Genomic DNA, 18,033 nt, shown 5'->3' with positions numbered 1-18,033 from the left:
CCTGATCGGCCCTGCTCTGTGCGTGACAGGGGGTGGCGTCGCAACCTCCCCATCGACCCTGCCTTGAGTATGACAGGGGGCGGTGCCCCAATCCCCCTATGGGCCCTACCCTGAACGTGACTGAGGGTGGCATCGCAACCTCCCGATCCGCCCTGCTCTGTGCATGACAAGGGGCAGCGCCCCAACTCCCCAATCGGCCCTGCTCTGAGCCTGACCAGGGGCTGCACCTAGGGATTGGGCGTGCCCTCTGCCACCCGGAAGCAGGCCTAAGCCAGCAGGTCGTTATCTCCCGAGGGGTCCCAGACTGCCAGAGGGCACAGGCTGGGCTGAAGGGCCCCCCTCCCTCCCCCTTCCGAGTGCACAAATTTTTGTGCACCGGGCCTCTAGTATTTAATAAGAAACATCAAACTTTAGATAGTTATAATGGACTTCTTCACAAGATGAGTCAGTAATGAAATAGCTATAACTAAAGTTTGCCTGACTTCTTGTATAAAAATGTCTTCATAAACCTGCAGTTACAAATGATCAAATAATACACTAGCACAACAAATAAATGAGAAAAAATGAAGACCCCTTCATTTCACTTACTATGGAGATGTTAAAAATAAGTTGATTGATTTGTTCCAATTTTAAAGTATGAATATAAACTTCCCAACTTTTTCTGAACTTCCATTGAGACACATTGGATAAAATCCTAAGCTAATGAATCATTCTCAGACAGTGCAAGAGATATGTCCCTGTATCTTTAAATGGTAAAGCTTGGTTGCCACACATGGAAAGCACTTGAACTCAATGATTCTAAGCAGTGTTGAGGGAAAAAGTGATAGAAAAAAAAAGGAAACCTTTTTGCTTGAGAAGCTAGTAAAATTTGAAAAAGTACAGGGGTGGGCAAAAGTAGGTCCACAGTTGTTTGTATGAAAAAATACAAATAAATACACAATAATACAAGAATAAACTCTGTGTTTCACATACTCATAATTGTAAACCTACTTTTCCCCAGCCCTGTATCTCGGAAAACTTAAATCATTAAAATTTTCCTTGGTAAAATAATTTGTATCAAATTACCTCAGGCAAGTAGAGATCATAAACTGTATGTACATGATTCTCTAGGCTTACTTGGGAAACTATGATCTGAGTGTTTATTTGACTGAACCCACATTAGTTGAAACCATTCTGTTTTTTTTCATATGCAAAAGCATCAATATTTTAACATAAGATAAAAACACTTACCAGCACCAATTTCTGTAAACCATGATGATGCAGAATTCAAATTGATTGTCTCAAACTGAACTACCTGATTTGATTCGGTGCCTTTGCTAATAGCTACACAGACCATAGGGTATTCTTGTTCTGGTATTACCAGCATTTCAAAAACATTCAAAGGACTTGGCAGAGGAAAATCAAAGTGCTGTAAAAATAAACAAAAAAAGTATAATTTAGAAACAATCTCTGAATAGAAGTACAATTTAGAAAGAATATTGCTGCTGAATAAAGTCAATGGAAAGGCTTTCATTTTCTTGATCGATGTAATTCTAAAAATAATCACCATAAGGATTATAAATATCTATAAAATATGTTTTAGAGAATTGACCACATTCATCTTCATGGCTGTGATGCTTCTGAAAGTTTATTAACGTAAGTTAAAGAGGAGGACAACCCACTTGGGTCCCCTCCCTGCAGGAGGTAGCTTTTCTGTAATAAAACTTTGCTTTTGCTAAAAAAAAAAAAAAAAAAAAAAAAAAGGAAATTTAAAAAAAAAAAAAAAAAAAAAAAAAAGGCAATCTTAAGAACAAAAAACTCCTAACCCAAATAAAGACCTATCTATAAATAACTATAAACATGCCCATTCTACACAGTAATAATGGAATCTTAAAATTTTAAGTTCAGTTGCACACTAGTGTTTTCTGAAGAAGAAAAATGTAAACAAAGTAATATATACCTTTATCAACATGAATTTCTGCATTGGCTCATACCACTGAAGTAAAACAATTCCAGACTGTAAAGCTCCACAGAGGTATTTATGTCCTGTGTAAGGGTTTCTGACTGGAAGGAAGCAAAACAGACATACCTAAAACACTGAATACCTTTCTATGAAAACATAACTGGTTTATGTCTAACCATATGCTATACACCTGAAAATAATACAAAATAATATTGAATATAAACTATAAATGAAAAAAAGATATTTTAAAAAAATCATTAGTTTAGCTAAAAGCTAGACTCACCTAAAAGCTGACTCATCTTTCTTTATAAAGGCAATGCTAATATACATGGGGAAAAAACTAGGAAACGTGGCCTTCAGTGGATGGAAGAACTATTTGAAGCAATTATTTAGCTGATAAAGGAAAATTATTGTTTCTGTTCACTAGGATGATAAGAATGAGTACAAAGATGTATTTTTGGGGGGGAAGGGTTGCTACCCTTTCCTTTTCAGTTTTTTACCTCTTTATTTTAAAATTTTTTTTTATTAAGGTATTACATATGTGTCCTTATTCCCCCATTGCCCCCGACATTACCTCTTTATTTTAAAATTATATACATTGATTTCTAAACACTTTTAATATAGTGCATTGTTAAGCAGAGGAACTTTTTTACAAGAACAGTATTTTAAGCACTAAAACACCTAAACTAGTATGCAAGTTGAAGAGCCGCTTAAGTAAATTGACCGAAAGAGAGAATCCGGACAAGGTCTAGGAGGCAACTGAAATCTATGATTTCATTTTTGGTATAGTTTACAGCTGAGTTAAAACAAGGTGAAAATAACTGTTTTACATCTTGCTAGAGATGTAACTTCCTTGACTCAAATCTATAAAAACTTATTGGTCTTTCCTTCTCTGCAATTTGACACCCATCAATAATGATTATAAAAGTAGTTATTTGCAATAAGCTCTATCTTAATGTACTGGTGTCCCCAAAACATGGACACACACTTTAACAGCTAGTATCTCAATGGATGTTTCTTTCTTTTCAGCCAGACTAAGCTTTGAACAAAGGAAATTCATCCAAAAATGCTACTGGAAATTTGAAAATGCAGTTGAAGGACAAACACTGCCTTTATAATTACTCAAAGTATGTATACATTTTTTGGGACATACATAACCCCCCCAAAAAATGTATACACACTTTAACAGCTGTTCGCTCACTTAATTTTCACTCCTTTCACTTCAGGTTTAACTGATTTGAAATAATGGGTGAAGCCAGACTAAGCTTTGAACAAAGAAAATTTATCCACTAGACTTTTTTATGGGGATAAATAAAAGATAAAGTTCACAGTACAAAACCAGCAACAGCTGACGAATTAAGGGCGCACAAAGACTGAACGAAATGATTCTTGATGTTTGTAATTCCATTGCTTCGTGTTATCAGCAGTGCCTGGACAGAATGGTCATCAGTTTGAAAACAGGCATTGAAAAAAAATTATTCATTTCTGTAGATTCTTTTAACTTTTGAAAATGAACTGTATGTTAATAAATTGACTTTATAATCATTCAAATGTGTATACATTTTTGGGGGGACACCCTATATTTATGAGTTTATATCTTAGATTGTAAGCATCTAGACCTTTCTTGAGTCATGATCTGATAATAGATATGAACCTGATTCTCCTCTAGAAAAACGCGCATGAAATTTGCTTTCAACTAGAGAGTATGCTTGGAATCATGTAGCATGAAGATCATTGTGTATGGCCACTAATTTAACAAAAAGAATAAACAGGAAGTTAGGAGCTCAGGATCTGAAGTCATGGACTGGGTCTGATCCCAGGTTCTGTTACTTACTAGTAACATAGCAAGTATCACAGAGTGGTGTTAGGGTTAAGTAAGATAAGTATACAGTACAGAATTTAACCTTATCAAACGAGGTCTGCATTCTGTTGTCCCTTCTGGGAGGTACTCTCTAAGCCTTAGGAATGTCATAACTGATAGGAGTATCTTAGTTTGCCTGGGCCCTTGGGTCACTGGATAGTCTGACAATATGATTTAGAGTGGGGGCTGGCAACACTGGAGAGTCTAAAGGGGAACTGGTCATTCCAGAAAGACAACAATGTGAGTTAAGAGAGGGGCTTTGGGTCATGCAGTATCAGTTGACCGACCTCCAGAGGGGCTGGATACTGAGATCAGCCCTGGGGGCAATCAATCATGCCTATGTGTTGAGGTTTGAGTAAGCTTCCCTGGTTGGAAATGCTGTGTACTGCCACGCATCATTGTCAGAAAAGTAATGCTATCCATAACTCCTTAGGGAGGGGTCAACAGAAGCTCTGCATTTAATACTTTTCCTAGACTCTGTCCCATACACTTCTTCCCTTGGCTGATTTTAATTCATATCCTTTCCCTGTAATAAACCATAACCATGAGTATAAAACCACTTTCAGTGAGTCCTTCAAGAGAATTTTTGAACATGAAGGTAATTTTAGGAAGCCCCCAAATTTGCAATTGGAATAGAAATGAGTGTATTCATGTATGGACTGTTTTCTCTGATTCTTGGTTGGCTTAACTCCAGCAATAATAATGTTCATAAAGCACTAAGCAATAACTGTTAAATAGAAGTGTTAAGTAAATGAAAGTAGGACAGTAGCAGAGATACAGCCTCAGGGACTAAGGTTAGAAAATTCTAGGCACACTATGCTCTGAGAAAGCATTAGGACTACTATCTCCAAGCATTTTTATCCCATGCCCCACTATACATTCTTGTGCTTCACTGGCCCCTTAATTCCTTATAAAAACAAATATAAAGCCTATCTTCCTTCCTATTTGATATTATAAGTCTTTTCAGATAAGTCTCTTCAGCATAATTTGATATTATAAGTCTAATCATCAGTTTGAGAAATAGCATTTACTCACCTATGCAACATTTGTGGCAGCCTTTTGTATCAGGAATCTTTGTAGTTAAAGCAAATTTTCTGAAAACATAAGACAATATAAATGTACTCTATTGTAATGGCTTCCAAACAGTGGTCTGTGAATCAGTTGCAACAGAACCGTCAAGGAGCTTTAAATAAAACTGTCTTGGACTCTGACCCTAAAGTATGATTTTATAAGACTGAGGCAGGGCCTGGGAATCTGTATTATAAAACTTCTATAGAAACAGACTCATAGACACAGAGAGTGGACTGGCAGTTGCCAGAAGTGAACTGGGGGTTGGGGGACTTGGTAAAAGATGTGAAGGGATTAAGAAGTTCAAATTGGTAGTTACAAAATAGTCATGGGAATGTAAAGTATAGCATAGGGAATATATTCAATGATATTAAGATAGCTATATATGGTGCCAGGTGGGTAGTGAAAATATCAGGGGGAACACTTTATAAAATACATGATTGTTTAACCACTATGCTATATTCCTAAAACCAAAACAAAATAATATTAAAAGTAAACTGTGATGAAAATTTAAAATAAAATAAGATGCACTAAAAATACTTCCATAGGGGAATTCTCATGAAAATACAGATCTTTCAAAATCAAGACAAAACGTTTTTCAGTGGGCAAAGAATAATGGCTGTTTTAAAAATAAACACCAATTTCCTTCTCTCCCAGGATAATAAAAATATTTTGTACCTTGGTAGTATGCGGTCTGGAAACCTATGAGTTTGAATATGAGCAGCTAATCCTAGTTTTTTGGCTTGTTCAAACAAAGCTATAAGATTATGAGAGTAGAGCTGAAAGCTTTTTCCTATAAAAGAGAAATATGTTATTTTTATTAGAATCATTTACAGAAGAAAAAATGTAATTTTCAAGCAAAAAAACCACAAAAACATAATTACCTTCTAAAATGAGGAGTCCAGAAATGTTCAAAAAGCCAACCAATATAGAAAAACACATACAAACAAACAAACAAATAAAAAACCCAGTTAATACTATTTTGAAAGATAATAGGTAAAGTTAGTTTTAAGAAAGTAGGCAATTGTGTTTCTTAATACACAAATTAGGAATATTCTGACTAGTAGGTGACCTGGGTAGAATATACATAATCCTTAATGAAGTCAACATAGAAAGAACATTGCTGAACATCTTTGTACAATGGATTGAGTTACAATGATGTGCATTAGATTATTTTAGTATAACATGGAAAATTCTATAAAACTATGTTACATTATTTTCTGGGATAGAGCTATTTATTAATAATTTATAAAAACACCTTTTTTTTTGTGGTATTATAAGAACATAAAACAGTATTTATCATTTTAACATTAGAAAACTTTATATATACATACACACACAGGGTGAGGCAAAAGGTTTACAGTTGTATGTAAAGTAATTTCTTATTACTAATTATTAATTATTAATCATTATATTTCTCATACTAACAACTGTAAACCTACTTTTGGCCCACCCTGTATGTATGTACATATGTGTGTGTGGAGAGTGTGTGCGCTATTCTCATCCTCAACAAAATTCTCTGTAGTTTTTTAGAATACAAACATTCTGCCTAACATTGCACCACCCTTCTTTTCTCCATTATCCCTATATACTATGTAACTAGCTAGGCAGCTAAACACACAAGTACATGTATGTATGCACATCCACATAAACGCAGACTCTTAAGCAGAACAATATTTTCTCCTATTAATTCATTCTGTTTTATGGGTCATTTCAACTAGAACATGGAAAGAACTAATTTATAGGATAACCTTCCCCTATTTTCCTTAGTCATTTTATAAATATATAAAATGTATCTGTGTGGTTTTTAAGCTTATTTCCAAGACAGGCATGAGTAGATATAAAAGAAGTGTTAGAGGAAAGTGATCTTATATGTATATAATTCAAAATTGTAAATTAACTGAAACAATTGTGTTTAAGTTTATTTTCATCATCATCATCATAAATTAATTATTTTGTTAAACAAAAGAATATAAAATTTTGGGGAAACATAATTTAAATCAAAGAGATTAAATACTCTTTCGAGGACCCCACTTCTTACAAGCTATTTATGCACAATCAAGTAATATGTTCTTCGTAAATACTGTCATTAGCTTACATATATAAACGCCTTAAGAATTTCTAATTAGGTGATGGTTAGTGGAAGAATTTAAGTTACACATCCACACTTAAAATTATGAAAATAACATTTCTTAAATTAGGCCACAGTTCATAATGCTCTACCTATCAACAAGAATGTATATCAGCACTGATGCTTTAAGCAAAAGTAGCTGGAAGGTACACTTAATACGGATATATCTGACAGTACAGTAAATAGAGCAGGGATAGAACCCTCACATGATCCACTGATACACAGCACAAGAGAGTATCAAACAAAAAGAATTTTTAAAAATTTTTAAATACTAAAATTATTTAATTATTCAAAGCAGAGAAAGGGGTGAGTGCTATTTTAATAGTTAATAGTATTAGGATTAATTAAGGAACAGAGAAATAATTATCTTGTACTCTACTATCAAAATAAAAGCAAGCAGCAAATCTCTAGGTAGCCTATTAAATCTAAATGTAAAAGAAAATAGGTTTTTGTAGGTAAGAATGGAAAAAAAAAGCCTGAAATACCACCCATGAACCTGTCCCCAACAACCAACAAAAAAAGGAAAACACAAAAACAAAATTAGAATAGGTTGCTCTGGAACCCACTTGTCTATAAGACTTTAAAGCATCGGTCTAAGATAATTAATATGTGGCCCAGAATAACATGAATTCTACCAGGAAACATCTGTTGAAGTCTTCAGTTTATCAAGCACTCTGGGTATTATCTCATCCAATCCTCACAGCAACCTGAGGCTGTTACTGTTACCACCATGACCATCATTCTCATTTACAATTAAGAAAACTAAACCTGAGAGAGACTTGCTCAAGATAACAGAGAAGAAAGCATCTCTGATTCTTTCCCTTCAACTGTTAATTCTCAACAGAAGGCAGGAATAATAGTGACAGTGGAGGTGGATGGGTGGAAGGGCATGGCCTCAGGTGACAATCACTGTGCTATTTCTCTGATGCTGAGATCCTGGGAAGATTTGGGAAGTGCTACCTTAATGGAAGATAGGGTCCCTTCTCAAAGTTTCTTCCCATTCTAAGTTGGTAAAAAAACATTTGCAGGACTTAACGGTACTATACTAGATTATACACAGAATAACAAATAACATTTTTAAATAATGTATATTAAAATTATATTTCTCTGCTTGTCTATGATTTATTTTTTACATTATGGTTATCATATACATACCTGATAATGACATTAAAGTATTATTGATGACATAGAGCCAAGTACATTTCCTTGGAAATAACTATATTAAAAAAAAAGAGAGAGAAAAGATAGTTAAAACTCTCCAATTTTCATCTTCTTACCTCTTAACCTCCAAATTCCAACAGTCTGAAATAGTATAAAAATAACTATTTTCTACATTTCAGTAAATTACTAAAACCATACAGAAAAAACCTTTCTAAGCTATATATGATAAAAGCCTAATATGCAAATTGACCATCACACCATCACACAAAGATGGCCACCCCCATGTGGTCAAAAGATGGCCACCCCCATATGGTCAAGATGGCTGGCAGGAGAGGGCTGTTGTGGGCCACCAGGCTAGCAGGGGAGGGCAGTTAGGGGCGACCAGGTTGGCAGGGGAGGGCTGTTGGGGGCAACTGGGCCTGCAGGGAAGGGCAGTTAGGGGCGAATGGGCTGGCAGGGGAGGGCAGTTAGGGGCAACCAGGTCGGCAGGGGAGGGCAGTTGGGGCGACTGGACCAGGAGGGGAGGGCAGTTGGGGGTGACCGGGCCGGCAGGAGAGGGCAGTTGGGGTGACCGGGCTGGAAGGGGACAGCAGTTAGGGGTGACCAGGCCTGCAGGGGAGGGCAGTTGGGGGGACCAGGCCTGCAGGGGAGGGCAGTTGGGGGGACCAGGCCTGCAGGGGAGGGGGTTAGGGGGTGATCAGGCTGGCAGGCAGAAGCAGTTAGGGGCTATCAGGCAGGCAGGCAGGTGAGCGCTTTGGAGCCAGCAGTCTTGGATTGTGAGAGGGATGTACAACTGCCGGTCCACAGGGATCGGGCCTAAACCGGCAGTCGGACACCCCCGGGCCCTGAGGGGTCCCAGATTGCAGGTTGGGCTGAGGGCCTCCCCCTCCCCAGTGCACGAATTTCATGCACCAGGCCTCTAGTATATGTGTGTGTGTGTGTGTGTGTGTGTATGTATAATTTCACTTCTTTAAATATTTAAATCATAAAAATTAAAACTGAGGCCCATATAAATTGATTTGAAATTAAGATATTTCTTTTGCTCAATTTACTCAACTCTTCTTGAGTTAAAACTCCTGAATTACCTGTTCCATTGTTGCCTCATGTAGCTCATTGAGATTCAATGTGTAAATACCGTCTTCAGTTCCAAAAATAATGTACTGATCTAAAATAGTTGAGATAAACCACCAGAATTTACTATCAGTTTCTGAAATCACTCATTAAAATAATGTCTCTATTTTTTTAATGGTACTAAGAGTCAGACAGCCACACATCCATGCAAAGAAAAATTATTTTTTAAAATCCATGCCACCTTCTTTAACTTTCTCCAATTCTTTTCTTATTTTTAAAAGCAGATATATGCACTATTACTAACTCACTCAGGCTTTATCTATACATCCTTTTTTCAACATAATAATTTTTGTATCTTAAGCTTTTTTTATTATTAGCTATATATTTTTTACCAGACATCTCAAATACTCTTTGAACAAGGAAACTACAAATTAAATAGAAATTATAAATTATGACACATCAGAAATCATGAGCATACCCAGTATACAAACCGTGGTTTCTAAATATTATTTTCAACTTTAAAAACAAGGATTCTAATCCTGGGCAAGGAAAGTGTAAGATTAGTTTAGAAATCTTGCTGTTTCAGAAAGTAAGGAAGTGCTCAAAAAATGATGAGACATATCAAACAAAAGAACACAGGAGCTCCCACTGCTCAAAAATTCTGACAATTTAAGGGCTACAATAAATATTAAAAGTGATAGATCATACCTTACTGAATAAAAAAAAGAATTCATACATTCAAATTGGTAAAAATACTTGAATGAATGGTAAAGAAGGGAAAATTACTGTGTCAATAGATATCAATGGATTGTCACCAATGGACGCTTAAACTAGTTGGTGAAAAGTCTGATGAGCAAGAGGATATTTATATAGTTTTAATGTATCTCCACACTTATTGTCAATTAGTTTGGGAAAATAAGTACTTCTTTATTAGAAAGGAAAAAACAGTAATTTGACCGTAGAGAATCTAGCTAGTGAACATTGCCTAAAACAACTGGTCAATGTTAATGTCACTAGTATTTGTTGAGCTGATATGTGCCTCCTGCTATATGCACTGAGATGAGCACAATAACACTTCTGTGATATTCCTGCCAAAAATGCATAACCTGATCTAAGCATGAAGACTCACCCAAATTAAAGGACATTCTACAAACTAAGTAGCTTCAAAAATGTCAAGATCGCCCTGACTGGTTTGGCTCAGTGGATAGAGCGTCAGCCTGCGGACTCAAAGGTCCCAGGTTCGATTCCGGTCAAGGGCATGTACCTTGGTTTCGGGCACATCCCCGGTGGGGAGTGTGCAGGAGGCAGCTGATCAGTGTTTCTCTCTCATCGATGTTTCTAACTCTCTATCCCTCTCCCTTCCTCTCTGTAAAAAACCAATAAAATATATTTTTAAAAAAAATGTCAAGATCAAGAGAGAGATGGAAAGGTTGATAAACTGTTCTGGACTAATAACATAGACTAAAGAGACATGATAGCTAACTGTCACATGTGACCTTGAATTTTGAATGGGGGGTGGGGAAAGGGCAGAAATGATAAAAGATATTATTGGGGTAATTAATAAAATTTAAATATGCATTATGGATTAAAAAATAGTATTATATCACTGATAAATTTCCTGATCTTTATAATTGTATTGTGGTTATGTTAAGAGATGATTCTTGTTCCTAAGAAATATAAGGGAAATTTAAGGGGAAGAGAGCATTATGTTTTCAAGTCATTCTCAAGTGATTCAGAAAAAAAACGCACATAAGGGTATAGTAAGACAAATGGGCAAAATAGAAACAAACAATGATTCTGAGTTTCTTGCACTATTTTTCTAATTTTTCTGTAAGTTTGAAATTATATCAAAATTTAAATTTATAAACACATACACAAAAAAATAAATTTCCTTACTGTTAAAAATACTTTGTTATATTTTGTAATAATGATATTTAAAGCAGATAATTATATGATATGACCTGTTTTATTACTGTGTTGAAATAGAAACAAACATTTCCTAAACACCCTCTACTACCTAATTTCTGTTTGCTAATTACCAGACACCCAGGTAGGCTCTGCTTCCTTGCAACAAGGTGAGTTATAGTAACAGCTGTTATAAATGATTATACTGAGAACCAAAGTATCTTTCCCAAGTCACACAGTAATGACAAAACAGGGATTCAAATCCAGATCTGTTTGATTCCAAATTTTTGCCTCTATATATTATGCTTTCTCACTTTAAAAATGTAGTCTAAATTTTTAAAAATAAAATTTGTCAGTATTTCACACTTGCAGAAAAGTTGTAATAGTACAAAGAATTCCTGAATGTCCTTCACACAAGATCCCACATCTGTTAACATTTACTACTTTGGCTTTATCCTTCTTTCTCTTTCCATAAACACATTTTTTGCTGAACTTTTTTTTTTTTTTTTGCTTCAGATAAGTTACAAGCCTAATGCCCTTTTGCTCCTAAGTATTTCGGTATGCATTTCTTAAAGAAAAAGAACAACTTCTTATATAATCACAGAACAATGATCAAAATCAGAAAATTAACAGTGAAATAATATTGAGATTATCAGCTGTCCAAGCATTGTCTTTTTACATAAAAGAAAATCCCAAAGTATGAGTGTAATCAGTTGTGATGTCTCTTTGGTCTCCTTTAATCAGGAACAGTTCCTGTATACTTTATATAATCCTATCTAATAATAGACAAACATAGTAATTAACCGTACCTTCGCTACACCTCCCATCGGCTAATCAATGGGATATGCAAATTAACCATCAACAGAGATGGTGGCTAATTTGCATATACCAGCTGGGAGCGAAGACTGAAGACACTGTAGAAGGAAGCCAACTAACGGAGCCGAGGTAGCGGAGACGGGTGGGGTAGGAGCCACAGAGATGGGCGGGGTAGGAGCTGCAGAGACAGGCGGGGGAGGAGCCACAGAGATGGGGGGGGGGGGAGGAGCCACAGAGATGGGAGCGAAGCCCTATTCTTGCAGGAATCCTCCTGCAACGGGCCTCTAGTCCTGGCTAATAAAGACAGAATATGCAAACTGACCATCACTTCGTGACAAAGATGGAGGCGCCCGGAAGCAGTTAGGGGCTATCAGGCAGGCAGGCAGGTGAGCGCTTTGGAGCCAGCAGTCTTGGATTGTGAGAGGGATGTACAACTGCCGGAGCCAATAAGGAGGGAATATGCAAATTAACACGACAAAGATGGTGGCAGCCGGCCCGGAGCGAAGGTGGGAGCCAGCAGCCAGAGCGAAGGCCTGGGTCCTGGGTGCTGGAGGGAAACCAGTGCCAGCAGCCAGGGGAAGGAAGGCCTATTCTTGCATGAATCTTCGTGCATTGGGCCTCTAGTATATAAATAAATTGATTTCAGAGAGGAAGGGATAGGGAGAGAGAGAAACAACAATGATGAAAGAAATCATTGATTAATTGGCTGCCTCCTGCACGCCCCACACTGGGGATTGAGCCCACAACTTGGGCATGTGCCCTGACCGGGAATCAAACCATGACCTCCTGGTTCATAGGTCAATGCTCAACCACTGAGCCATGCAGGCTGGCTCAGTTCCTGTATGTATACTCTTACATTCTAATGCTTTAAATAAAAAAGTCTATTAACCTACTTAAGTGTTGCAGGTACCTACACTATTTAATATCTAAGTCATATTTTTTGTTGTTGTTAATCCTTACCCGAGGATATTTTTCCATTGATCTTTAGAGAGAGTGGAAGGAAGGGGAAGAGACTCAGAGAGAGAAACATCGATGTGAAAGAGAGACACATTGATTGGTTGCCTCCCACACGCACCCCAACCAGGGCCGGGATGGAGCCTGCAATCAAGGTTTGTGTCCTTGACCAAAATCGAACCAGGAACTCTTCTAGTCTGCTGCTCTATCCACTGAGCTAAACCACCTAGGCTCTAAGTCATATTTTAAAGTAACAACCTCAGTTCACTGATCATAAAGATCCTTTCCCATAACAAGTATTTTATTGGAGATGTACATAAAAGTTCGGAAATTTTACCTTTTGTATCTGGATGTATCCAGGATGTTGCACAATTAATTTTCAAAGGGCAGCCATCAAAAACTTTGGAAAAACATGCTCCCATCTTATTTATAAAGAAAAAAAATGTTGACTTCTTTGATTAAATAATTTTGTATATTCTTAGAAAATGGCTAAGATTATTATGAAATGATAAACTGACTCTTATTTACATACACTTATAGCTTCATTACAAAACAAAAGTCACATTTCTGTTATTTAACCCCTTCTACCAACAGGGTCTCATAATCTTTCCTGTGTAATCCATATTTTAGGGCAAAAATATCAAATTTATCAAAACATCTACTCATGTTAATGATATCCTAGGAATTTTAAGTCACTGCTTATTTTTAGGACTAATATTTAATAATGTGAAACAATGGATGATTTTACTGAGTAACGCTACCTTGGTTATAATTGTGCTATAACTCTTTAATATACTAATATTTATACTATATGTTAGACTTTTACTAAATAAAAAAGTACAATTTATAAAGCATCCTATTCATATGATAGGTTCTACTGAAAGACCCAAGAACAAGCATTAACAAAAGTGTCCCTGTTTTTTTTAGTTGTGCACAGTTCAACGTGAAAATAGCTTCATATGTAGAAAAATATTTAACCCATATAATGAAGAGGACACAGTACCACTAATATCATCACATTGGAATTAAATTGGCCTTTGTAGGCTAATCTGAGAACCCAACTGCCCATATTTATAAAAAAGTGAAACTCTACAAGTTCTATCGAACTCACTCAAATTAGGGTATATGGTATACCCAAATACATTTAATGCCTTGGTATTTTATAAACCTTTCCATTCAATGGCTTGATAAACAATCTGCTGCTGCTTCTAAAGAGATAAAAATTGGTAAGTAATTCACATAAAAATATTCCTTACCAGCACTTTTGGGGTGGGTGGGAGGCCATTGATGACTGGTTTCTGTGGTAAAAAAAAAAAAAAAAAATCATTAATACTGTAAGACCTCTTAAGCCTTTTTTCAAGCCTTAAAAAAACTTTATACATTTTGAAATTTAGTTATTTAAATTCTTAAATTTAATAGACTATGCCCCTTATATGATAAATACAGCATTAGTTACAACTAATAACCAAGTGCCTGTTATACCTACAGGGAACTCTCGCTTGTCCTTTTTTCGTGGGAGTTGTGGTGCTTGTGCTGATCCTTCTGTATTTTCGCTAATCAGTTTTGAAATACCATCACCATTTCCTAAAGAGAATCATGTTTAAAAGTTGAAGAACCATATAAGTAAGTACTTTCCTTGAAAAACAACTTTCCCTTTCCCCCACTACTTGTTTTTCAGTTTTACAGTCTACATTCAGGTGTACAGCATAGTGGTTAAACAAGTATATACTTTACAAAGTGATTGCCCCACTCCCCCATATCTCAAGTACCCACTTGGCACCATACTTGGTTATTATAGTATTACTGACAATATTCTCTATGCTGTATTTTATATTCCTGTGACTATTTCATAACCAGCAATTTGTACTTCTTCATCCCTTCGCCTTTTTCATCCAGCCTTCCAAATCACTCCTCCCCTCTGGCAACCATCAGTCTGCTCTCTATATCAATGAACCTGTTTTTGTTTGTTCATTTGTTGTTTTTTTTACTTTAGATTACATATATAAGCGAAATTATATGGTATTTGTCTTTCTCCGATTTATTTCACTTAGCATAATATTGGGTAGTCCTTTATTGGGAAATATTCTCCACCAGACAAGTTAAGGTATCTTTCGTACCTTTCTCTGGATTCTATACAGGTAGCATAGCATCTTTAGCAGTGATCTATATGCATGAAAACAACAAATGTCTTTTCATGTGAGAAAAATGAAATCTGACCAATTGATACTGATATTCAAGGCCTTTCATAATTGAACTTCATTCTATCTTTTTGGTCCAATCTCCCTTTAAAAGCTCACACTTCTACCATACTAGACTGTATTTCCAACACATTCAAATTTTCCTGCTTCAATGCATTTGTTCATTCTTTCTTGTTCTCCAAGAATGCCTGCCAGCACTGGCTCCACCTACAGAAGGCTCCCCAAGCCCTTAAATACTTTGCAAGGGCCCATTTCTTCTCCCCTATCCTTATCTCTCTCAGGTATCTCTCGTCCTCTATTACATATAGTTAATTATTGTAGAAGACACTTATACAAACTGTCTTGTCTAATGTTATGTGTACATAGGTATAACTTCTACTATAGATTCTGAACTTCTGGATGGCAGAACATCCATTCATCTTTCTAGATCCTGCAATATTTAGTGAGGAATCAAATTAGGGTTGAGTTGGACTGAATCTATGTATAGCTCATCCATGTGGAATTTTAAAGAAATTTCACAAAGATTTAAAGACTAATAAAACTGACTAAAGAAAAAAAGACATTCTTTAAAACATGATCAAAATGGCTTTCCTTTCAATTTTCACTTTCATTTATTTGCCCAGATCAAAATATCTAGCTGTATGTACTCCAGGGCTGCCAATACTGCTAGCCATACCAATAGAGGAAGTCTCAGCTGCAGGAACACAACTTGGGCTACTCTGTCTTCTGAGAACTTGGGGAGCTCTGTTCTCTGAATCAGGGCAACGTTTTATAGTTGATGATTTTTCTTCATCTAGGAGGTTGTCTTCAGGGTAACTGTTTATTCTTGGCTAGTGTTAATAAGATACAAAAGTACTTTAATAAATTTGAATATAAAACAGTAACACTTCATTATCATTATGCATCTAAGACTTTAGGGGGAGGAGGACATGCCTATTTTTCTTTCTTAGAGTTCAATTCACTTTGCTAAATAATAAGTAAAGTAAGCAAGAGTTGAGTTACTGTCTCAACATAGCCATAAATTTGCCATGTGATTTTTAATCAACCATAGCCTAAAGTTGATAAAATTTTTATAACTAATAAAATTATGTAAATAAGGCATAAAATATTTAATATCTAGAAACAGCAAGAAAATGACTTAATGAAGTACGACTCTACTGAAATGTCAAACTGCAGTAATAAAGCAGGAATGTAAATAATGATTCCTCTCCATGCAGCCAAGTATTTTTTCAAATGAGTAATAACCTATTTTTGCCTTTTTCTAATAGCTATTAAAATCTTATATTTCTTATGAAATCTTTAATATATACTTTATATCTCCATACCACCTCTCAAACAAAACTGCATCTAAAATATATTTAAAAGAATTCTGAACAAATTTAATAACATTATTTAAAAGTTTTAATTACTTTCTTATTTAAACAAGGATTTATTATTTAAAATCTACCAACAGCTCACCTTAGGAGGAAGGGGAGGTGGTATTGCCCGTTTTGAGGTTGATCTAATATGAAAAGAAAAATGCAATTTAGATGGTGATAAATTATCATAACATAGATACGCTATTAAATGTGCATTAGGGGATAGAAAAGACAATTAGATCACGGTACAAAGTATTTTAGAAATCTGTAAGAAAACCCAAGATCTCATTCTGTCAAACTGTATTAGTATAACGAAAAAATAGAGATTTTTATACACTGAATAGAAGGCTTTTTTACTTTATAGTTATGCTTGGCAACATTTAATATATAATAAAAACTAAATTAAACTTAGTAGGAAAACACAGAGCCAGAATCCTAGAGTTGAAACCCACAGTGAATCATAGGTTCAAATGGTCATATCAAGTCCTCTGCTGGTCTAACTGGGGTAAACAGATCAGCAACATTGGCATCACTTAGAAACTTTTATAAATGCACCTTCTAGCCCACTGAATCAGAATCTGCATTTTAGCAAGATCTCCAGGTGGAAGGGCCTAATCTCCAAAATTTATAGGGAACTCATACAACTTAACAAAAAGAAGATAAACAATCCAATCAAAAAATGGGCAAAGGATCTAAATAGACACCTTTCAAAAGAGGACATTCAGAAAGCCAAGAGACATATGAAAACATGCTCAAAGTCACTAATCATCCGAGAGATGCAAATCAAAACAACAATGAGGTACCATCTCACACCTGTCAGAATGGCTATCATCAACAAATCAACAAACGACAAGTGCTGGAGAGGATGTGGAGAAAAAGGAACACTCGTGCACTGCTGGTGGGAATGCAGACTGGTGCAGCCACTATGGAAGACAGTATGGAGTTTCCTCAAAAAACAAAACATGGAACTCCCATTTGACCCTGTGATCCCACTTCTAGGAATATATCCCAAGAAACCAGAAACACCAATCAGAAAGGATATATGCACCCATATGTTCATAGCAGCACAATTCACCATAGCTAAGATCTGGAAACAGCCTAAGTGCCCATCAGTAGATGAATGGATTAGAAAACTGTGGTACATCTACACGATGGAATACTATGCTGCTGTAAAAAAGAAGGAACTCTTACAATTTGCAACGGCATGGATGGAGCTGGAGAGCATTATGCTAAGTGAAATAAGCCAGTCAATGAAGGAAAAATACCACATGATCTCACTCATTCATGGATAATAAAGACCATTACAAACTTTTGAACAATAATAGATACAGAGGCAGAGCTGCCTCAAACTGATTGTCAAACTGCAGTGGGAAGGCCAGAGAGGGTTGGGGGGCAGAAGGGAGGGGAGTAAGAGATCAACCGAAGGACTTGTATGCATGCATATAAGCAAAACCAATGGACATAAGACACTGGGGGGGTAGGGGAAGCCGGGGTATTGTCAAGGGCGGGGAAAAAAAGGACACATATGTAATACCCTTAGTAATACTTTAAGCAATAAAAAAGAAAAA

The 18,033-nt window shown here is 36.1% G+C and overlaps 1 protein-coding gene across 1 annotated transcript in view; it reads right to left on the bottom strand.

Moving 5' to 3' along the window:
* Window positions 1-18,033, bottom strand: part of MAP4K5 (mitogen-activated protein kinase kinase kinase kinase 5) — a 119,324-nt gene that overhangs the window by 15,900 nt on the left and 85,391 nt on the right. The window contains exons 18-29 of the mRNA XM_005867917.2: window positions 16,566-16,608; window positions 15,784-15,937; window positions 14,396-14,493; window positions 14,166-14,207; window positions 13,247-13,331; window positions 9,249-9,328; window positions 8,158-8,218; window positions 5,756-5,758; window positions 5,550-5,664; window positions 4,839-4,897; window positions 1,940-2,043; window positions 1,231-1,408 (exon numbers count right to left, since the gene is read on the bottom strand). Of these exons, the coding sequence (XP_005867979.1) occupies window positions 1,231-1,408; window positions 1,940-2,043; window positions 4,839-4,897; window positions 5,550-5,664; window positions 5,756-5,758; window positions 8,158-8,218; window positions 9,249-9,328; window positions 13,247-13,331; window positions 14,166-14,207; window positions 14,396-14,493; window positions 15,784-15,937; window positions 16,566-16,608 (1,022 nt within the window). The remainder of the gene's footprint in view (window positions 1-1,230; window positions 1,409-1,939; window positions 2,044-4,838; window positions 4,898-5,549; window positions 5,665-5,755; window positions 5,759-8,157; window positions 8,219-9,248; window positions 9,329-13,246; window positions 13,332-14,165; window positions 14,208-14,395; window positions 14,494-15,783; window positions 15,938-16,565; window positions 16,609-18,033) is intronic.

This window comes from Myotis brandtii, unplaced genomic scaffold, assembly GCF_000412655.1.
Source record: "Myotis brandtii unplaced genomic scaffold, ASM41265v1 scaffold253, whole genome shotgun sequence".
Classification (NCBI taxonomy): domain Eukaryota; kingdom Metazoa; phylum Chordata; class Mammalia; order Chiroptera; family Vespertilionidae; genus Myotis; species Myotis brandtii.
This window is presented reverse-complemented; position numbering and strand designations above follow the sequence as displayed.